This window comes from Oncorhynchus clarkii, chromosome 30, assembly GCF_045791955.1.
Source record: "Oncorhynchus clarkii lewisi isolate Uvic-CL-2024 chromosome 30, UVic_Ocla_1.0, whole genome shotgun sequence".
NCBI classification, from domain to species: Eukaryota; Metazoa; Chordata; class Actinopteri; order Salmoniformes; family Salmonidae; genus Oncorhynchus; species Oncorhynchus clarkii.
In genome coordinates, this window is record NC_092176.1 from 2,449,912 (window position 1) to 2,472,224 (window position 22,313).

General features: G+C 42.2%; 3 protein-coding genes across 4 annotated transcripts in view; 1 reads left to right on the forward strand and 2 right to left on the reverse strand.

Annotated features, from left to right (window-relative positions):
* LOC139389777 (adhesion G-protein coupled receptor V1-like) overlaps positions 1-9,130 on the reverse strand; it is a 190,389-nt gene extending 181,259 nt beyond the window's left edge. Inside the window, exon 1 of the mRNA XM_071136722.1 lies at positions 9,066-9,130. The gene's annotated coding sequence lies outside the window, so the exon portion shown is untranslated. The remainder of the gene's footprint in view (positions 1-9,065) is intronic.
* A 1,243-nt stretch (positions 9,131-10,373) lies between these two features.
* On the forward strand, positions 10,374-14,717 carry LOC139390066 (lysM and putative peptidoglycan-binding domain-containing protein 3-like). 2 transcript variants are annotated; one of them, XM_071137187.1, is made up of 4 exons: positions 10,374-10,468; positions 12,459-12,722; positions 12,868-13,547; positions 14,513-14,717. In XM_071137187.1, exons 2-3 carry the CDS (start codon positions 12,465-12,467, stop codon positions 13,540-13,542), a joined length of 933 nt encoding a protein of 310 aa, XP_070993288.1. In that variant the 5' UTR covers positions 10,374-10,468; positions 12,459-12,464; the 3' UTR covers positions 13,543-13,547; positions 14,513-14,717. The 2 variants fall into 2 exon arrangements, with proteins under 2 accessions (XP_070993288.1, XP_070993286.1); XM_071137185.1 differs by lacking the exon at positions 14,513-14,717 and having other exon boundaries at positions 12,868-14,505.
* On the reverse strand, positions 14,600-22,231 carry LOC139390067 (polymerase (RNA) III (DNA directed) polypeptide G). The gene is made up of 8 exons (XM_071137188.1): positions 22,196-22,231; positions 20,380-20,535; positions 19,884-20,013; positions 19,383-19,445; positions 18,377-18,436; positions 18,205-18,272; positions 17,840-17,959; positions 14,600-14,689 (listed from the first exon to the last, which is right to left on the reverse strand). The coding sequence occupies exons 2-8, from the start codon at positions 20,491-20,493 to the stop codon at positions 14,600-14,602; spliced, it is 645 nt and encodes a 214-aa protein (XP_070993289.1). The 5' UTR covers positions 20,494-20,535; positions 22,196-22,231.
* Between the last annotated feature and the right edge of the window lie 82 nt (positions 22,232-22,313).

Below are 22,313 nucleotides of genomic sequence, written 5' to 3' on the forward strand. Positions count from 1 at the left end.
AGGTGGCGCTACAAAGTATTAACTTAAGGGGGCTGAATAATTTTGCACGCCCAATTTTTCAGTTTTTGATTTGTTAAAAAAGTTTGAAATATCCAATAAATGTCGTTCCACTTCATGATTGTGTCCCACTTGTTGTTGATTCCACCAATTTTTTTTAAAGGCTGTTTAATTTTCTCTTAATTTCTGTAGCTTGGCGTCGTTGCCCAAACCAGAATGTATCCTCTGTGTTTGTTGGTTAGTTTTCTATTTGAGAAAACCATACATGAATTATGCCACCCCCATGTGTTAGGCTACCTCAGAAACCACCCTCCATGCCATTCCTCGTCGCTGGCCACGAAGGGCTGCCATATATGGTCAGCTCACAAAGCCATAATTGCAATTTCACATATAGTTTCTCCTTCAGTATTTTTAGATCAGTGAAAGTTCTCAACATCCAGAGTTTTGGGGGAATTAAGAAATGTAATAAGTGACTTTGGCTTAAAGGTACATCATTAAATCTGACAAATTCAGTAAACCACAGCATATTGTTGGCTAGACACTAATTTAGAGAGCTATTCTGGAAATGCACTTCTATTTATTTTTGGGGGGGAAAACACAGAGAACCTAGCATTAGCCCTACAAGCAGACAAAATAGTGTTTTGGAAATACGTTTTTGAGGGATGCAGAGAGGTATGAGTGGGAGAAAAAAGGATATCATTCCATCTTAGGGAGCAGTCAAGTTGATTTGGATCCACATTCGTTTTTGCAGAAGCAGCAGCTACTCTTCCTGGGGTCCGCAAGAAAACATAAAGCACGACAAGTAGCAAAACACTGATGCACTGGTAGGCAAGGGAAGTAACACAAATTAAAATGACAACGATATACAAACAATGCAACTAAAAATATAACACAATTCCAGGTCGTCAAGCACATTGACAGATACTTTTTCTAGCAAATGATTTTCCTCTTGTGGAGATGATGCCAATCACTGATGCTTTTTTTACTGTGGACAGGAAAAAAATAGAACGTCTAACAGAGGTATTGTCCCGTCCCCACGGCTGCGGTTGGCTGCTCTCAAATTGCGCCAACTGCATCTCACATCCTCGCAAACCAAAAACACAAAGATTTTTTTTTTTCTTTGAGAAAAGTGGGTAGAATCCCAGACAAAACAAGCCAGTTCCATTGAGTGCTCCGAGCGCCCTGGAGCTGGCTCTCTCTTCTGACTGATTAGCCTGTACAACACACACAATGATTGAGCTAGACAGAAATGCACTTTCAGGGGATTAAACAAGGACGAGCTCGCTAGAGAACCGGGACCAAAAGGGCCAAATTAGACAGAGTATTACTTCATCGCATGTAACCAGTGAGGCCTGGATGAAATGCTAATTGCCTTTCATAGACGTCCACAACAGAGACGGGACCCAGAGGGGTGGCTGTTGTCAGGGCGGGAGCGGGACATCACAATTCACTGACCAACGCACAGTTCTTCAGCAGGCTTCTGTTGTGCCTGTTCTTTTCTTTTCGCGTTGTTTTTTTCCCCCTCTCTTTTCTTTGTCTCTCTCCTTTTTTGCATGCAGGACTCCCCCTCCCACCCAGCCGAGTACAAACCCCATTCAGACAGATAGTCCTCTTCTCTCTGCGTCTTTCTCTCCCTCTCTCTCTGCTCTCCCGCACCCCCTTCAGTATGGGCAATGTGGGAACCTCGTTCCTCTCCAAGCCTCTCCACTGGGCTGCTCTTGGCAGACTGGGGACAGATGGCAGTATTGTGGCTTCAGTAAATCCCTGATCAAGTGTGGCCGGTCCCAAGCAGCGGTACAGCCAATGCACAGCCTATATACCGCACTTCCACTAACAAGCTGGTCTTTAAGTCTCAGTGATCCTTCCCTGGCCCTTCACAGGCCACACAGGTTATCTCTCTCCCTCTCTCTCCCCATCATGTGGTGAGTCACTACACAACCTGGGTTCTGTTAACTGCGAACACCTGCTCCGTGATTCGTATGGGGACTTTGCATGCTGATCAGATTATCCTTGAAGACAGTAAGCATAAGCAAGCAAACCATTCAGGACCCCACTTTGATACGATCGTCAATTCATCGAATGGGAACTGTCTGTCTTCAAGCATACGGCAGATATGGTGAAGACAGTCTACTTTACTCTGAATCTGTGTGACACTTCCTAGTCCACAAACTGATAAAGGTTATCAATGACAGCATATCGTGTACTTATGTAGAGCGTTGGAAAAGAGATCTGGTGTGTTTGTCGTTTGAGAACATTTAGAGTGGGAGGTGTGTTGATCTTTATTCTCAGTCCTTTATACATCTTAGTGGCTAAGGTGTATAAAGGCATAAATCCCAACTAATAACTTCTTATCCATTTTCTCAGCATTGCAACACATAGTAAGGAACACAAGCCCTGGTCAACAGTGCACTATATAAAGGAACCGGGAGCCCTTTAGGATGCACACATGAACTGATAATCTCATGTCACAGCTCCTCTCTGGGGGCCACAACAACCAGTCAGTTTTCTCCTGTGGACCTGTAAAAAAAAAAAAAGATGGAGATGGTGCTCTAGCCTAATTTCCAAATGAAAGAACCGAGAATAAGGATCAACACACCTCCCACTCTAAATGTTCTCGACCAACAAACACACCAGATCTCTATTCCAACGCTCTACTTAAGTCCTTCCTGCAGCATGGCAAAACCACAATGTGGAGGTGCCTGGTTGGTAGAAAGGAGCCAGAGACACTTAGTCAAGAGAAAGAACATGAAAGAGAAAGAGGGTGTTGCAAATTGGCCTGCTTCTTTTCTTGACTGGCAACGACATATAGAATGCTCCCGTTTATAAGCTACACACACACACACACACACACAGAGAGATGAATTAGTGCCTTTTTTTTGTTGGCCCCCAAAGTTTTTAGTTTAAAAAAATATATACAAAAATTAACAGAATGCTCCTCTGTATAAGCCACACACACACACGTTGACTTTTTAAAAACTTTTTTAGTAGAAAAGCGTTCCCACAAATGAAAAAAAGAGACGTTTCTCAATGTAATCAAGGCATGACATGATTGTTAAGGTCAATTACAATCTCGTTTTGGGTTTAACTGTGATCAATTTGCAGTGTATAAATTATTATCCTTAATGTTCCGGCGCCCCAACCATCCGCTCCGACAAAAATCGCCCCGTGGCTGAATCTAGTTGCCCAACCCTGATCTCGAGCAATTCAAAAGGCTGATTGAGGACCTTTTTTACTGAAGAATGTGTTTGTTTTCTATGATGATGTTTTGTGTATTGATGTGTATAGTGTATATTAATGTGTATTGATGTTTATACAGGGCTCATCTGTAAAAGAGACCTTGGTCTCAGCATGAATCCCTGTCAAAATAAAGGTGAAATAAAAAGAGCACACACACACACACATGCATGCATACACAGGCTACATACTGTCAGCAGTGCTTTCATCCAGCCTGTCTATATCCCCTGACCAAGGCACTCATCGGGGTAACTAATGCTGGAGAATGGGGTGGGGTCTGGGGTGTAGAGCAGGGTTGGGGTGGGTCTAATGAGGGTGAGATCTGGGGAGCGTGATCTGTTTGTGACCTCCAATGGGAGTCTGTGTGTGACTCTCCAACCGACCCCTGTAAATTAGGAGAGGAAACGTGGCTCCCCCTCTAACAAGGATAAGAGGTATGACCCGTGGGAGTTTACGGCCGGATGGATAAACTTACCACTGTGACCATGGGGGGGGGGGGGGGGGGGGGTCAGTAAATCCTACAGAACAGGAGCACTAAACAGCAGACAGAGAGCAATCAAATGAAGGCTTTTAATGGCTAGGGAATATCTAGCTGACAGAATTGCTGCTTTGTATATCTTACGTTCAATGGTCATATTATAGAGATAGTGTAGCAACTGCAAAACATGTTTAAAAATGATTTATAGGTTTGTGGCATAGTAAATTCAGTCAGGGTAGCCTAGTGGTTAGAGCATTGGACTAGTACCCGAAAGGTTGCAAGTTCAAATCCCCGAGCTGACAACGTACAAAATCTGTCGTTCTGCCCCTGAACAGGCAGTTAACCCACTGTTCCAAGGCCGTCATTGAAAATAAGAATTTGTTCTTAACTGACTTTCCTAGTAAAATAAAGGTAAAATAAAAATGATTGACAGTCCTTTGTTGAAGCTGAGGTAAGTAGCAGCTATGGACCTCAGTGAGAGTGGACAAGCTGGTGATGCATCGCATGGCCCAGCAGGGTGCTAAGTCTCTGAGGCGGCTTTAAGAACATCAGAGAGGGTCGAAGTTCAAGTTCAATGCCCCAGGAAAATGGGATGCAAGACAACTGTAGGGGGGGGCTCTTCTTTGGCCCTACAGAGTACAATACAGAACTGTGTGTGTGTGTGTGTGTGTGTGTGTGTGTGTGTGTGTGTGTGTGTATAGGGAATGGATTTGAGTTTAGAGGAAGGTCTGGGCCAAGAGTTGGCTGTAGTGACCGAAACGATTCTCACATCAGAAACCATTGCATAACAATTGCGGTCCGTCAGGTAAAATAAAGAGACCTCAGGATTGTTGGACCTCTCCAAGGGCTCACGATGTGACCCGCCACTTTCCTGTCCCTCTGCTCCAAAGTAAACTGCTACTAAAACATGACACCGTCTTACTGGTTAGCTTGAACTGACAAAAGTACTCTGAACACAGTCTATAAGCACTTCAACAGTGGATAAATTAGAATCCGTCACTTATCTGACAAAGTCGAGGAGAAGCGACTCACTGTTATTCCATCAACGTGATGGCAATAGCTTTAGACTTTTACTGCAACTTAAAACATGTGGTGATGACATCACCTAACACAGGTTTCTTCTCTCGTCATCTCTCTTACGTTTGAGCATAAAGGACACTCAATACCCGCCTATTAGCTGACCGCAGCAGCGCTAAAAACCAAGTGAGCTTCAATTCCTTTAGTAAGGTAGTGATCCTTTTCTTCTGTCCCTCCTTAGCTACCGCCATTTGTTCAAATATTCCACTCCGTTTAAGTAGTTAACAAACGAAACAAGGGAAAATGTTAAGTGTGCGTTTTGTGTCTGTGTGTGATGTCTTTGTCTGTCTGTGTGTGTGTGTATGCGCGTGCTTCACCCCACGACACATTCAATCTCTTCATGTCTCCTTTTTGGAATCAGAGCCCTAATTATGCTGCCTTTCCACAGCTGTGCTTTTCAACATTGACCAAAAATCACGAAATCGAGGAGCGTCCCGCCACCAACCAGCACAGACACAGTCCAACCTGCAACATTCCATCACCATTAGCTTATTAGCCTGAGAGTTGATTGTCATGTTATAAGAGTAGAACTTATCTCTAATGATCTAAACTGCCCATGATATGCTCAAAACCAGGAGGGAATTCATGCCATTTATGTATGCTCTCTGAGCATGTTCTTGGCCTCCCAGCCTCTCTCCCATAGCAGCACTCAGCTGAACTGCGTAACCCCAGTCATATCCCCACTGCGCTGCTACTGTGCTGTGGCTCCTGTGGCTCCTGTGTCTTTGTGAACTGGGCTGGGCTGAGCTGGCTGAATTGAGTGACTGTGTGCAGCCCAATGGCATGCGTGGGTGCTTTGTTTTAGCCGAGGCCCCAAAGTGGTGGGAAAGAGCTCTGAGGCTGGAACCCCACTATTTACACTCTCAAGGTGTGGAAAACAAAACCAGACTGGAACTAATCTCTATCCCATTTTCCCACACACTTAGCATAAGTCAGAGCCGTGCCTTGCTCTGTGGCACTGAGCTATCTACATAGTATTGTTACAATAAGAAATGAGCACAATGAATAAGCAGAGAACACCGTATTATAACCCAAGATGGGTGTGAAGACTTCCAAATGTTTAAAGGAGGGATACATGGAGAGATCCACAACACTGACCTACCTTATCCCCTGTAAAGAAGCCCACAGAGAGAGCCCCATCTGGATCTAGGAGTCTGGGAGTCAGGGCCCACAGGATGAGGCACTTTCCCCTCCCTTCTCTGCTCCATCAGAAGGATGGAGGAGCGCAGAGCTCCACTTCGAACGATTCGTTTTCAAACATAATAAAATCGATGCTCTTGACATATGGGTGAGGCAGCTGCCCCTGCTTTGGTTCCTAGCTACATGCAGACACTTTACCCACGCTGCTTGGTGAAGCAGGAGGAGGGGGCAGCATGCTAGGGGTGAGGAGGGATTGAGGGAAAGAGGGAGGGTGTTAGTAACTTCTGCGGGGTATTAAAGGACACCCACTCCCACCACTGCCATTCCCAACACAAAAACAGCCATGTCTATGATCAATCTAGACTGCGCCCAGAAGAGGAACATCGACCGCCTCTTATTGGGGGTGCTCAGTTGGGTTTTCAGGACATCACCTTGGCCCCCTGTGATTCTGCTGATTGGGAGGCTGTCTCTTTGTCTGTTGCTCCATCACGCCTTGCCCTGTGAGGCATCTCTCCAGCAGACATCCATCTCAGTATGGCCATGAGGCACTCTAGCACCTTATCAATTAGCACGGCCTGTTTATGGCACTGTCCCCTTTGTGTGCGGCTGCAGTAAGGGGAAGCCACGGAGGCTGAGCAGGGCAGGCAGTAAAACAGTTTCCGCCCAGTGAATCACATTCACACTCACACACAGGCGACTGCGCCGTAAGTCGTGCCAAGCAATGACATAAAAGCAAACAAACAAAAGAAACAAACAAACAAAAGACACTCGGGCAAGTAATAAGACCCAAGTCTGCCCAAAACACAGTGGAAAGTGGCTACTGTAGCATACTGGGATTTGCCACTCTTAAATACCCAATACAGACATTTTTATACCAATATCAAATCATTTCTGGGTAACAATTAAGTACCTTACTAGCTAGATTTCCATCGAATTTACGACAGAATTTGATGCGAATATTCTAAAATCTGCAAAAAATAATATGCGCATTTTCCCACCAGAGATATCTCCATCAAAACTGACTTTTTGCTGATAAAAGGCTGTGCGTGATGACGTAGTGCACATAAAAATTACTTTTACCTCTAAATTACCATGTACCAAATGAAAAATACAAGTTAAATAAATGAGTTTCCATCACATTTTCAACTCTACTGATGGTTTGGTCACACTCCGGTCTTGGCACATGTACTCCAGCCAATAGCTAGCAGATACAGTGCTACCTACATTATAGCTAGCAGATACAGTGCTACCTACATAGGCTACCTACATTATGAGATTATTATGGATAAGAGCAATATTATTTGCATTTGTCCAATGGCAGCCAAGCATCGATCATAATGTCACCAGAATAAGACCCTCAATATTTTTGGAAGGAGCATCAAACTCATCACCTTGCACATTTACCACCCTGAAGTTCATCATACCTTGTTTAATCTGTAAACGAATAAACTGCATGCTTTCCCGAGTCATCGTGGGACATCCCACTCGAACGAACAAATTGTCTGTCGCCATTTATAAAATTGTTTCTGCATTTCATGTTTCCATCAGCCCAGACTTTTTATCATGCGACAGGTAATTAATCAGTATGAAATTGTTGGAAGGAAATGTGGTTAATGTATTAGATTTCCATTAAAATGGCCAAAAACTGCCTTTTAGCAACAACAAAAAATGTCTCAAACAAGACATTTTCTAGGACTGTCTGGGAGTTGTCTGAGTGGGAAGGGGGAAGCTGAAAACTAGCTATTATTGGCAGAGAGGTTTGGAACTGTCTTTGTTATTGGTCTATTAATCAATTTACCACATGGTGATGTCACCATGGAAAGCCGAAACTCCCACCCATGTTAACCTGCTGATTAGAAGTTGCTTTGCCGATTGTATTTTCAACTATCATTAAATAACAATAAATTTCACTTTTACAGTGTTAGTTTCATCAGCTGTTTTACAATATGATATAAAACACAGGAAAAACAGGATTTTGACTGCACTGGGCCCTTAATACAAATGCTGTAAATTAATGAGTTGAGAAAACACCATTCTAGGTTTGCTGCAAGTGCAAATCTGTCTGATTCTACACTTAAACCTCCAAATGTCTGCTTAACTATGGACAGAAGCATTACTGTTCAAAGACTGACAGACAGGGCTTAATAGAGAAGCAGCATTATTATCCCAAAAACAAGGAGCAGGTGTATGCTGAATGGATATAGAAGTAGTTCACTGCCCACTGACAAAATGAATTTAACTCAGCTGTGGCACCATAGAGGAAGCAACAAAGGAGACTTAAACGCACCAATATGACATCACGTCAAATCAATTAAAGATGGCGTGGATATGTTTAAATATATAGAAAACCGGACAGGCACTTCTAAATGTTAAAACATCGTGTAAAAAATGTACATGCCCTGCAAAAGTGGCGCAAAGCAGTTATTTTACTGATGGCCACACTTGCACATTGCGAGCTTCTACAGTAGCATATGCGTAACTCAATGTGAGCCAAGATTACTAATGACCCCAGTGTAAGATTAGTCAACAGGGCCTTTATGAGCGGGTCCTAGCTCATGCGCACCATGTGTGGCGGTTCCCCGCGGATTGTTGTTTTATTTCAATGGAAGAGAGAGGAAACACACAAAGCACAGTGTCCACACTGAAGATCCAGAGAGTAACCATGGAACCGTTTGTCTCACTCGTCAATGGGTTACCCGGCCATTCATTTAGTAATTTTACTGTATCGATATTTAGGCTTTTCAAATATATTAGCCACTCCGAGGGGATTTTGGCACTGTTAAACATTAAATTAGTAGTGGCTCAATACTTTAATTGTTTTCTTACAGTGTTAGACAATCCCTCTGCATGAGCTGTCAAGTGATGACAGTAAGGGGCACAAATTCATATAGGACTATCTCTGACATAGGGTACTTCTGATTACTATAAAGTACTAACCTAACGTAGCATTAAGAAAAACAAATACAATCTTATGTGACAAATTGAGAAATTCGAGCCATTACAAGATTCTATAAAATTGCCCCAATGAAAGGTGCGCGTATAAGGCCAAGAATCCTGCAGGAATTTATTTATTAGTCAACTTGCTGTATAGTTAATTCAAACACCTGTTCACAAAATTATGAAATGTATCCAGACTTACCTGACACCTTGCTGGCTATCAGTCCAAGATAAATTATAGAAATACCACTACTGTTGATGATAGCATCGATAACGCCTATCAATAATCTCCCAAAGTTTCTGTCAGATGACGTTATTGGTCAATGAATGCATCTTGATACTCGTAGCCTACTCCAATTCTTGGGGTGCTCTTGACAGCTCTCGGTACCCCCAGCGAACAACCACACATAAAGCGTCACACTCGTGACGGAATATGGCAAATAACTAACGGTATTTCCTCTGTGTACAAAACGGTGTAGTGCAATCGTTTTTTGTTCAATCCATCTGACTGCTTAAGGGTTCGCTGAGAGAAAGAACATACGCAGCCATGTCGATCAGCCTCACTACTGTCTAAACAAAACTACTATGCGGACTCCCCGCATGTCGAGGGAAGGCGAAATGTGCTAATCTTAATCGCATTTGCCTCGGGGAGCTCGACAGGAGTAGCGGACAGCTCCACCCAGCGAACGGTTGTCCTTACACCCAGCTATTTTGATAGGCCTAGAAGTGCATGCTCAAAATGACCTGAGGTTCACCATAAAGAAAAGTGACAATTACGTTTGGGATTCAAGTTTATTGTTAGAATGATGTGTAGATTGAGATGTACCGTAATTTGTCTCTTCCTATTAATTTAATTCTGAAATGTTCACTAAGAAACTTCTCAAATGTGTTCCTATAGCCTAACAGACCCTAGTTGGCACAGTGATTGCTGCAGATCACGTTCATTAGCCTTACCTCAAAATTATCAAATTTCTCCAATTGTGGACACTTGCACTTGTTCATTTTCAGAAGAAAAATAGTTAAGTATAATTTGTAGGTGCCTAGACCTAACACTTTAAATACCATAGATAGGAATAACTATAACAAAAATAATAGCCCTATCAATTAATGTTTTCAATTACGCTCAATAGGTTCTACTATGATAGGGGCCAAACTAATTGGACCCAATCATAGGGCCTAGCCCGTGGCATCTGATAAGGAACAGCACTTGCGCCATCTAGTGGTTTTAACTAGTTACCACAGCCACACAGCCACAAAGATATATCGTAAAAATGTATGAAAACAAAAATGTGCTTTTTAATTTGAGGTTTGGGTTAGGCATAATGTTATCAGTGTGGTTTAGGTTACAGTTAAGGTTAGGGTTAGGTTTAAAATCACTTTTTAAGAAGATAAACTGTAGATGGTGGAGGGGTTTATGACTTTGTGGATTTGGTAACTAGGGACAACAACATCTAGTGGTCAATGCAAGAATTGGAGTTCCTATCCACGGACGTCATCACGTTAGTATTCTGTTGACGTGGCGTAGCTAAACAAACGAACGCCAGTAAACCGGGGGAAGAATGGATGTGGCTTAGGTCGTCGACGGAAAAGTGCTCATGTTTTCAGGTAAAGTCCGGGTGTGTCTTCGCTTATAATTTGCAAAAATGAACACGAACTTGTTCCAGCCACAATAATCGCGAATGCACTATAGATAGCTAAGACACTTAGGGTACAGATGTTAGGTAAGCTAGCTCTATGTTAGCTTGACATGAAAGCTAGCTAACTAATAGTTAGCTAACTAGAAACCTACCTAACGTAGCTATCTGGCAGCTGCTTCAGTCAATTGGGACAACAAAGTGTTTGATTGCGTTTTACTATGTAGTTAACTGGTGTGGTGAGCACAATGTACGTACCTAGCTAGCTGGCAAGTTGTTTTCCCGCAGATAGCTAACGTGTTAGGTTACATATGGATGGGATAGCCCATTCAAATAGACGGTAAACTTTATTAGACGTTAGGGAGGACTGCTGTAAACTGGGTATACCCCACTTGGGTTCTCAGAGAGCTAGTTTAAGGTTAGCCAGAGAGCTAGCAAGCCTTTACCTCCATGTTCCGTAACGTGCAGGTCCCATGTTTCATGAGCTGAAATAAAATATCACATAAATGTTCCATACGGACAAAACGTTTCTCTCAAACTTTGTTTACGTCCCTGTTAGTGCCAAGATAATCTATCCACCTGATATCAAGAAGCTGATTAAAACAGCATGATCATTACACAGGTGTACCTTGTGCTGGGGACAAAAGGCCACTCTAGTCACACAACACCACAGATATCTCAAGTAGAGGGAGCGTGCAATTGTCATGCTGACTTCAGGAATGTCCACCAGAGTTGTTGCCAGAAAATTTAATGTTCCACAATCCGGCTTCTTCACCTGCGGGATCGGGCTCAGGAGTATTTATTTCTTTAATAGAGCTCTTTTGTAGGGAAGAACAAATTCTAATTGACTGGGCCTGGCTCCTTAGTGGGTGGGCCTATGCCCACCCATGGCTGCACCTGTGCCGTCATGTGAAATCCAAATTAGCAAAGTCTCTGACATGGTTGCGTTTATCTTTGGTCAGTATATGAGTGATAGTGAATTTACTTTAGTATTGTTATTTTGTAGTGACGGTTATTAACTTAGCTAACTGTGACTTCTGCTTAAACTTTAGCCAAAGATTTTGTATAACTAAGTTAGACCACAGCCTGTCGTTTCCAATGGGAACAAATTAGTCATAGTGGGCAGAACCAAGCACAAGCTAGCGTGATCCTATTGGCGCGTTCTAGTAAACATTTGCATATTTCCGTTAGGGAACTCCTACTTTGAAGTGGCAATAACTCAAATTGCCTTTGCACTCCTAAACAACGCAATTAAAAAAATAAAAAATAAAGTTTGGCAAAGGGTACAGTCTACAAAACTTTGTCCACTCTGTTCGGAACATATTTTAGTTTTGGGAACAGAAAGCTATTGAGATTAAATGTTTCATTGAGAATTTGTTCCATTTTCTCCCACTGCTGGCCAATGGGCTTCCTCTCACTGCCATATTTGGTAGTGAGTGGAAAGGCAGAATGGACGCTTCACATTTATACGTCCTGTGAAATGTCGCATTGTTCTGTGCTTTGGCCCTCTGAACGTTAGCCAAAGTTTATCTAGATGTTATCTGACAAAAAGCTGTCACATCAGCAGCTTATGTTCCTCTCTGATTGTCAAATGGAAACAAATGACAACGTTATATAAACAAGGAGCTTCAGTACACTGCAGTCTCCCAGGCATCAATCTTATCAGTCAATACCACTGACTAAACCTACAAGACTGATGGACTTTAATCACCCCTATGAGGATCATTCAACTGGAAGAGTTGGACTGAATGCTCTGTGCTTCACATGCAAGATACATTTACTATTGCACGTTTTGAAGTATGTAAGATCTTGTCTATATTGAATGTAAATGAATGTAGGCTAACTAGCTAGGTGTAAAAAAAAAACAAGGTGATATAATATACTTTGGTAATGCATCTGAAACTTGTAACTGAAGCTGTTGTATAGCTTTCAATAACAATGTCTCGCTCCTCTCTTTGAAGTGAAAAATGACTGGGAGAAGCCAGCGCTATGGTTTCCAGTCAGCCACGACGATGCAGCCTGCCAATGGAGGACATGCCTACCTATTTGGGAACAGCGCTGAGAACGATCTTGCTGAGGAGGATGGAGAGAGCTACGAGCTGCGCACCCGAGGCCGGGACCGGAGGAGCACCTCCAGGGAGAAGTCAGACGACATTGTCCACCTGGTCCGAGACATTAAAGAAGGGGACACTCTGAATAGCTTCTCCCTGCAGTACCAATGCTCAGTAAGTCAACCTTAATCCCGGTCTTACTCTCTAATGACAAGCCCTTTCAGACAGACCGGACATGTAGCTTTGACTTCTCACTACTTTTTTTGCAACACATAAGTAAAGTCAACTCCTTTGTTATGTATCTGTCTGTGTATCATAGGTAGCAGACATCAAGAGGGCCAACAACCTGTTGACAGAGCAGGACTTCTTTGCACTGAGATCCATCAAGATCCCTGTGAAACGTTTCAGCATGCTGACAGAGACCCACAACACTGCTCCTCTCAAATCTGCTTCCCCCACAGACCACCGACGCATCCACCAGCCCCCCATCTCCACAGAGACTTGCACAGACTCCTCCTCCTCAGACAGTGTGGGCAGCTTCCTGCAGGAGAAGGACAAGGACATTGAGCTGCTGGTCAAGTCCACTGGCACCTCCAGAAGCAGCCTGAACGAGGTGGTCTCCTCCCTGACCCTCCAGCAGCCCTTATTACTGGGGGAGCCTGACTTCAAGCCTATCCTCAGGAAGGACCCCTACCATGGGGCAGACTGGGGCATGAGGTGGTGGATGGCGGTGGCCATCATGGTGGTGGTTGGCATCGTCACACCAGTGTTCTACCTGCTGTATTACGAGGTGCTGATGAAGGTGGACGTGAGCCATCACACCACCACGCCATTGGCCAATCCGAATGGCATGCAGAATGCCCAGATGCCTGAGCCTGTGGCAATCAATGGAGGGCCCAACTCAAGACCTCACGCTGGAAACGTACCTAAATCAGACTCACATGGACACAATGATATGGATGACCACCTTGGCCCCAAGAAAGAGAAAACGTAGTGAGGGTGAGTCACACTTAAGGAGTGGGAGATATTTCTGAGCAGTTCTATATGGTACAAATTCTCTGAGAATAACTTTATGGGGAACAGAATCCATTGGAAAATTATGGAGGGGAATCATTTTCCGTGGACATACAGTATGTATGTTTTTAAAAAGTTTTTAAAGCACTTTTTCTTTTTGTTGCACAGAGGTACCCAACTGCTTATTGTCCCCTTTGTCAGTTGTTGGAACTGTTTCTGTAACGCTGTCTAAAGGGTTTGTGCTATCTGGGATACTTGGGATGTCCCTACCCCTTAACCCCTAAGTTACCATATGAGGTTTCAACTTGAATGGGTTGATGTCAGAGTTGGACATCCCAATGACCCTGTCTGTCTAAAGTGAGGGTTATTTTCCTGGTCAGAAAATTACTGATTGCTGCCACTTATCAATGACAGTAATTTGAGGAATATTGGTCTTATACTTTCAGTATTGTCTAAAATGTTACAAATCTTGAACATTGCTTGTATATTTTTTTTGCCTGTCTAGGAAGAACTGCATTTTGACTCACAAAAACTATATTTCTACTTAGGGCATGGTGACAAAACAGGAAATGCACAATATTCCCAAACACTAGCTAGCTATATTCTAGTGAAATGTTATTTTAGTTCCTTTTCCTCATGTCCATTTCATAAAATCATGTAACAAACAGTATGTCCCTTCAACTTGTGGGACACTACAAAAGGCTGAAAAATTAGTATATTTTGAATAAATTATTGATGCTCAGACTTTGCATGTTTGTTTAATTTGTTATACACTTATTTACAAAAGAGCCACTTACAGTATTTAAACTCAAACTCACTTCAAATCACACAAGCACATCTTGATGATTCTCACATTGTAAATGTAGGTTCAAACAAAATATGTGAACTTGATGACAGTGTTAGTCATATAGCCAACAGCTATTTGGTAAACAATAAATCATGATTTGCAGGGGGAAACGCATTTGGAAGAGTGACAGTCAACATTCTTCTGGCTTTTTAAATACTGTATGCTCTTGAGAACATCCATACAGTTGAGGTTAATATGTGGCTCCTTCATCCATGTTCTCATCACTGCCGGCACCAAAATCATCACCATCTTCAAAGTAGCTGGCAATGTAGTCATTTTCCTACAAAAAGGCAAGTGTTAATTGTGACATTCCCTTAAAAGATTGCCATTTTGTAACTGTAGTCGGCTGGTATTTTGAATACAGTAATTGCAGAATAACTGCAGTTACACATTACTGTAAACCACTTATTTTGGATGCAATATTTTCAGCATTTTGCAATTGGACTGCAATCTTTTTTAGTAAGGGTGCTATGTGCATAGGTACTGGAGCTATTACATTTGTCATTTATACTGAACAAAAATATAAAACGCAACATGTAAAGTGTTGGTCCCATGTTTCATGAGCTGAAATAAAAGATCCCAGAAATATTCCATATGCATAAAATGCTTATTTCTCTCTTTTGTGGACAAATGTTTACATCCCTGTTAGTGAGCATTTACCCTTTGCCAAGATAATCCATCCACCTGACAGGTGTGGCATATCAAGAAGCTGATTAAACAGCATGATCATTACACGTGCACTTTGGTAAGATTGGACATTGCTTATAACATCAGATCGAATGTAATCGATCTGGAGATGGTCTGGCTGGATGGATATCTGCCTTCCCAAAACCAAGCCGATTTTGTTGGGGGTGTGTTACATGCCGCCCTATCAAGATCTCGAAATTGTGTTGTCAAGCTAATGATTAACTGACTACTTGTTACGTGAGGGCAGCAAGAAGCCAAGGTAAGTTGCTAGCTAGCATTAAACTTAAACAATCAATCTTAACATAATCACTAGTTAACTACACATGGTTGATGATATTACTAGTTTATCTAGCGTGTCCTGTGTTGCATATAATCAATGCAGTGCCTGTTAATTTCTCATCGAATCACAGCCTACTTCGCCAAACAGGTGATTTAACAACCGCATTCGCGAAAAAAGGCAGTTACTCAAAGGCAGTGGCATGTCGTTAGTAGACTAACAAAAGGGGCCTAGACAGCTGCCCTGGTGAAATCCTGATTCTACCTGGATTATGTTGGAGAGGTTTCCATTAAAGAACACCCTCTGTGTTCTGTTAGACAGGTAACTCTTCATCTACAATATAGCAGGGGGTGTAAAGCCATTTTTCCAGCAGCAGACTATGATTGATAATGTCAAAAGCTGCACTGAAATCTAACAAAACAGCCCCCACAATCTTTATTTTCAATTTCTCTCACCCAGTCATTTTTGTAAGTGCTGTGCTTGTTGATTGTCCTTCCATATAAACATGCTGAAAGTCTGTTGAAGGTGATTCCACATACTCACATAGGCAGTAGCTGCTTTCAGGAACTAAACTGGCTGCTTGTTGATGCTAAAGTGTCCCAGATTAGACAGTGTTTGGTTTACAGGATTATTTACAGTTCTGCACCCAGATATCTGACTGATTACTTTCCCCATGTTAGGGATGCACCAGATCAGGTGCATAATAATGTGTGCTTATAGTATACAGGTTCAGGAGTAATGCTAGGAAAGGTACTTTCTTGTATACTGGCGCCTCAGAATGGAATGAGTTGCCTCTACCCATAAAAACAACGTCATCTCTTGGCAGCTTTAAAAATAAAGTAAAAAAAAGTTTGATTTCTTCTGTGCCCATTTATATGTACCCTACGATGTAACCACAATGAGATTGATGTTCTTCGTTTTTATGTTTTATTATCATCATCATCTCGCCGCCATACTGTGTTCAACCGTGTCTGATCTTGCCTAGTCATCTTGTCTCAAGAGGACACAGTGGAAATAAGTCCCAGACTTTGTGTGTTATCCTTGATGATTTTACTCATGTGCATGTATGGCTTTTAAGTTTTATGTGTGCTTGTTCTTTTTTAAATGGTCGAATTATTAAACTAAAACAAGTTGTGCTGGGGACAATAAAAGGCCACTAAAATGTGCAGTTTTGTAAAACAACAATGCCACAGATGTCTAAAGTTGAAGGAGCTTGCAGTTGGCATGCTGACTGCAGGAATATCCACCAGAGCTGTTGCTAGAGAATTTAATGTTGATTTCAGAGATTTTGTCAGTACGTCCACACAACAGCAGACCTTGTGTAACCACGCCAGTCCAGGAACTTCACATCCGGCTTCTTCTGAGACCAGCCACCCTGACAGCTGATAAAACTGTGGGTTTGCAGAACCTAATCATTTCTGCACAAACTGTCAGAAACTGTCTCAGGGAAGCTCATCTGCGTGTTCATTGTCTTCACCAGGGTCTTGACCCAACTGCAGATCGGTGTCGTAACCGACTTCAGTGGGCAAATGCTCACCTTCAATGGCCACTTGCACCCTGGAGAAGTGTGTTGTTCACGGATGAATCCCGGTTTCAACTGTACCGGGCAGATGGCAGACAGTGTGTATGGTATTGTGCAGGCGAACAGTTTGCTGATGTCAACATTGTAACATAATGCCTCATGGTGGGGTAATGGTTTGGGCAGGCGTAAGCTACGGACAACGAACACAATTGCATTTTATCTATGGAAATTTGAATGTACAGAGATACCGTGACGAGATCCCGAGGCCTACTGTCATGCTATTCATTCGCCGCAATCACCTCATGTTTCAGCATGATAATGCAAGGCCCCATGTCGCAAGGATCTATACACAATTCCTGGAAGCTGAAAATGTCTCAATCCTTCCATGGCCTGCATGCTCACCAGACATGTCAACCATGCATGTTTGGGATACTGTGGATTGATGTGTACGACAGCGTGTTCCAGTTCCCACCAATGTCCAGCAACTTCGCACAGCTATTGAAGAGGAGTGGGTTCAAGTCTATGTGAAGGAGATGTGTCGCGCGACATTAGGCAAATGGTGGTCACACCAGATACGGACTGGTTCTCTGATACACATCTGTATTCCCAGTCATGTGAAATGCATAGATTAGGGCCTAATTAATTTATTTCAATTGACTGATTTCCTTATGAACTGTAACTAACTTTTTTAAATTGTTGCATGTTCCGTTTCTATTTTTGTCCCGTGTATATTGCGTATTGTGACCTTCAGACATTACATACACGTGTCATTTATCATCAGAGATGTCTCAATACCAAGTTGATTGTATGGAAGTGTGTCAGCGAACAACTTGAAGTACAATACATTGTGTGATAGAAGTTGACTACTAAGGATGATTTAGATCCACATTTGGCTTTATATTACAACTAGGGGAAGTCGGGGGTGTGGGGGGGGGGGGGGTTACCTCTTCTAATTCCTCCTCCTCCAACTCCTCTCCTTCAATTTCTTCCTCCTCTCCTTCCTCTGTAGTTTTCTTTTCTTCTTTCTCCTCATCTGACTTTACATCATCTTTCTTTTCCAGTTCCTGAAGAAAGCCATTTTGTATGATTATCCAGACATACAAACAGCTTTCACACATAAAACATTATATGATGGGCATGTTCATTTTTTATTCATTATTCAAGTCAATGTTATCAGGCTATTAGAATGTCAAATCTGAATGTACAGATAATCCCAACTAGTCCCAACCCCTCCAGAGATTGCTTGTTTTAAAATAATAAATCAATTTATAAGAAGTGAGAAGAAATAAAGGTGATGAAAGTGACTTACATCTAATTTACTGAGTACATCTGCTTTTTCTTTGCTTGACACCTTTATGGGTTTCTTCTTTGCGCCTACTAATATTACATTCATTAGGAAATATAGATATTAGCTAAATCATAATGACAATTGTAATATAAAAAAATATATGTTTGATTATCACTACACAAACTTTAAGTACCTCGTTTTACATTCAACTTTTTCTTTTGAGGCATCAGCTCTTTTGGAAAAAGCTGCCAGTCTGTAATGACAAACAAGTGAGAAGTTATATTAAAATAAAATTAATAATATTGGAAATCAGACTCAGGTTTTGTTTACGATATTTATTTCCACAATGAGGTTGAAATAACACTGAAATTGTGAAAATGTTGATTGGGAGAGACGAAGGTCGAAAGCCATGCGTCCTCAGAAACACAACCCAACAAAGACGCTTCTTAACACAGCGCGCATCCAACCCGAAGGAAGGAAACACCGTGCACCGGGTTACCTTGGCTAGCATGCACTGCGCCCGGCCCACCACAGGAGTCGCTGGTGCGCGATGAGACAAGGATATCCCTAACGGCCAAACCCTCCCTAACCCAGACGCTAGGCCAATTGTGCGTCGCCCCACGGACCTCCCGGTCGCTGCCGGCTGCGACAAAGCCTGGGTGCGAACCCAGAGTCTCTGGTGGCACAGCTAGCGCTGCGATGCAGTGCCCTAGACCACTGCGCAACCTGGGAGGCCAGTGCAAGAGCTTTTTGAATAAAAATAGTTTTTGGCCCACAGATCAATCTGATCTGATAATTCTGACCAATGACCAGTCATCTTTTATTTGCATATGTATCCTCTGGAGCGCTACCCTCCCAGTTGTAACTAACCTGATTCAGCTTTTAAACTAGCTAATTATTAGAATCAGGTACGCTAGATGAGGGTTGGAGTGTAAACCTACAGTACGATAGCACTCCAGGAACAGGTTTGGAGAACCCTGCTCCAGAAAATCCCAGCTGCCAATCAGCACTGGATGTAAATATTTTTTAACTATTAACTCGCCCAAACGATCAGACTGAGCAGTTCAATAGCAAAAGGCGGCTGGCTATAAGGGAAATAAATTACAAAAAAATATAGAAACAGTGATGATTTTAAAAAACTATTTACAAAAAGACTGCATGGGGACTTTAATCTGATAATGACCAAATTGACCAATTACCTGGAGTCCACTCCTCATCCAACATGTTTTGCCTCTGATACCTCTCCTTGTATCTTTCCACATCTATTTGATATGTAAACAGTAAAGGTTATGCATGGATACTCACACAAACTAAACACTCAATTAAGTCAGCAAGCACATTTTGTATCTGCTGGAAATATATCTTAAATACTTATTTCTCCCGTAGTACATTGAGCATATGACCAAGTGAACTCAAACATACAGATAAAGCAGTCATATCCACTATACATCAATAAGCTATGGTAAGGCGGCACTTGATACGGATACATCATCTTACCCCAGAAAATAATGTGCTCTAAATCCAAGCTTAGTCAGGTCAGGAATTTCTAACTCAATATTCTCTCCTAGATCAGCTTCTCTGTCTCCAGATAAGGTATGGTTAAATGGCTAATTTCCTGGGTGTTACATTACCTCACCTCATGCCATTGTCTTAATGGATGATGAGATACACTCACCATTGCTGATAATGCACGCTCTCACCTCCTTTCCCAGCCAGAGGCTTGATGTTGTGGGGTAGTAGTCTCATGGTTCCCCTTATCTCCTGTTTCAGGGCTAGCATGTAGTCCTCATCTTCTCCCTCTTTCAAGGGCACAGGCTTGAACTCCACATCCTGAATGGGGAAAATAACTGCTGACGTGCCCTTGAGCAAGGCACTTAACCCTAATTGCTCCTGTAAGTCCCCCTGGATAAGAGTGTCTGCTAAATCAGTGTCTCGCAACTCTAGTCCTCCAGTAACCCCCAACAAGCACACTTGACTCAACTTAACAAATCATCAAGCAGTTGAATCATGAGAGTTTTTCTGGGGCTCCAACTGAAATGTGTGCTCTTGGTGGTACTGGAGGACTGGAGTTGGGAAACACTGTGCTAAATGACGTACATGTACTATAAAGCCCATCCTCCCAAGACAATGTCACTTACTGGTCCAGGAAACAGAGACCATAAGCCCGGTAAATGCAGTCAGTATAGTACTACTCACTGGATACAGCTTGTTGGGCCCCTCTCTGGTCTGAGGCATATTCCCCCTGCTGAGGCCCAGGGATTCTATGTTGAAGCTGAAGGCAGCTATACCACGGCCTTTACCACCAGCCATGTCTGCACTATGAGTGGGCTGCTGCTTCCAACACGCGATTACCTATATTACAGAGGACATAGTGATGTTCACATTCTCATGCACACATGCCCCCTCAGATGTCCTATAAAAATGTTTTATACATATGAACTTTTTTGCTTGTTTCGCTGTAATACTACTAGCCACCTAGCAATTTTATGAAGTTGGCTTGAGCTAGCCCAGATTGGGAACCTATTTCCTAACCTCATAACTAGCTACCAAGAAGCTAGCTGCTTTAAGAAATGCTAGTATTTACACACTAGCATCGCTAGGAAGTAGCTTGCAAAAAGAAAAGAAAAACATCTAATAGAAAATAAATTAAAGACTTTCCAAACGTGGGTCTGTTTATATGCTCCCTGTATATAGCAATGTTATTTTTTACTCGTTTTTCACCGTGTCTTTATTCCGGGTGCCACTATTTCTATTTTGTATTTTTTTAACCCCGCATTGTTGGAAAAGGACACTCGTTGTTTACGAAGCATGGGACAATACCATTTTTTAAATTTTGATTTGTAGAACCACTTCCTCTCTGCTTATGTCAAAATGAAAATGCTTCACATGTGCCATACCTGCAACAACAAAAAAAGCTATTAGTCGTGGGGGACTTTTATTTTGCCATGAGGTAAGCAGAGGAACTGACCTTGCTGAGTAACTGCATGAGTCTACAACAGACCCACGTTTGGAAATTCTGTTTAATTATATGTTCCATTAGATGTGTTTATTTATAAATTTGAAAGTTTACCGGAAAATGTTGTTTCCATCAGGCCTGACAAAAATACATGTTTTTTTTTAAATCTGACATGAACTTTACTCGCATAAAAAGGTTGGATGTCAACCTGGTAAATGGTGTCAGCTGTCAATGCATCACTAACTACGTTTCCATCCAACCCTTTCATCCCCATGAATTACCTGATGTATGAGAAAACTAACGCTGGATGGAAACATGAAATGCCGGTACAAGTTTATAAATGCTGACAATTGTCATTCGACATGGTGGGATCTTTTTGTGTCGGTAAAATTAATTATGCGAGAAATGGTGGTGGAAACGCCTTTGCGCAAATATTGATATCATAACCATCATATCGAAGTACACTTGGATGATTATGTTGTGTAGTCCTCCCACTATGACTCGGGAAAGTAAGCAGTTTTTAGGCTACAGATGAAATACATTGATGCATTTCACAGGGTGGTGAATGTGCAAGGTGATGCACGAGGGTCATTTTCTGGTGACATGATCATCGATGCTTGCCTGCCGTTTGACAAATACAAATAATATCGTTGATCCACAATACTCTCATAATGTAGCCTACCAGTACTGTTCTGCGAGCTGTTGGCCTGATAGAGCACATGTGTAAAGACCAGAGTGGGCACATTTACTATATAACGCAACGGTATTATGACAACCATCAGTAGAGTTGAAAAATATTTGAAATCGCGAAAGTCAGTTTGATGGAAACAAATCTCTGGTGGGAAAATGCGCATATTGTTTTAGGCAGATTTTTGAATATTCGCATGAAAAAAGCTGTCACAAATTGGATGGAAACCTAGCTACAGTCAGCCCATGTTGTGAATTGAAATCCACTGCATGTTGGTTATTTTTTTTCGGTTGAACTAGAATAGCGTGTTCTGTGTGGGTGAAATCAAATAGTCGAATGTCATGGAGTTAAAAGTAGGACCTAATTACCACGCCACTGGTGAATTGTAGGTCCTCTCGTCTTTCTCCTTTGCGCACAGCTGTTACTTTGTAGCGATGCATACATTGGGCATTATTTATATGACGACATGGGTAGGTGTGTTCTAGC

Bases quoted from the DNA above. Each gene is read 5' to 3' on its own strand.
- LOC139390066 (XM_071137187.1), top strand. From the start codon at position 12,465: ATGACTGGGAGAAGCCAGCGCTATGGTTTCCAGTCAGCCACGACGATG. The intron at 12,723-12,867 runs GTAAGTCAACCT...TGTGTATCATAG, and splicing joins CCCTGCAGTACCAATGCTCA to GTAGCAGACATCAAGAGGGC.
- LOC139390067 (XM_071137188.1), bottom strand. From the start codon at position 20,493: ATGGCTGGTGGTAAAGGCCGTGGTATAGCTGCCTTCAGCTTCAACATA. The intron at 17,960-18,204 runs GTAAGTCACTTT...GGCTTTCTTCAG, and splicing joins ATGTACTCAGTAAATTAGAT to GAACTGGAAAAGAAAGATGA. The intron at 14,690-17,839 runs GTAACCCCCCCC...GCCTTTTTGTAG, and splicing joins AGGAGGAGGAATTAGAAGAG to GAAAATGACTACATTGCCAG.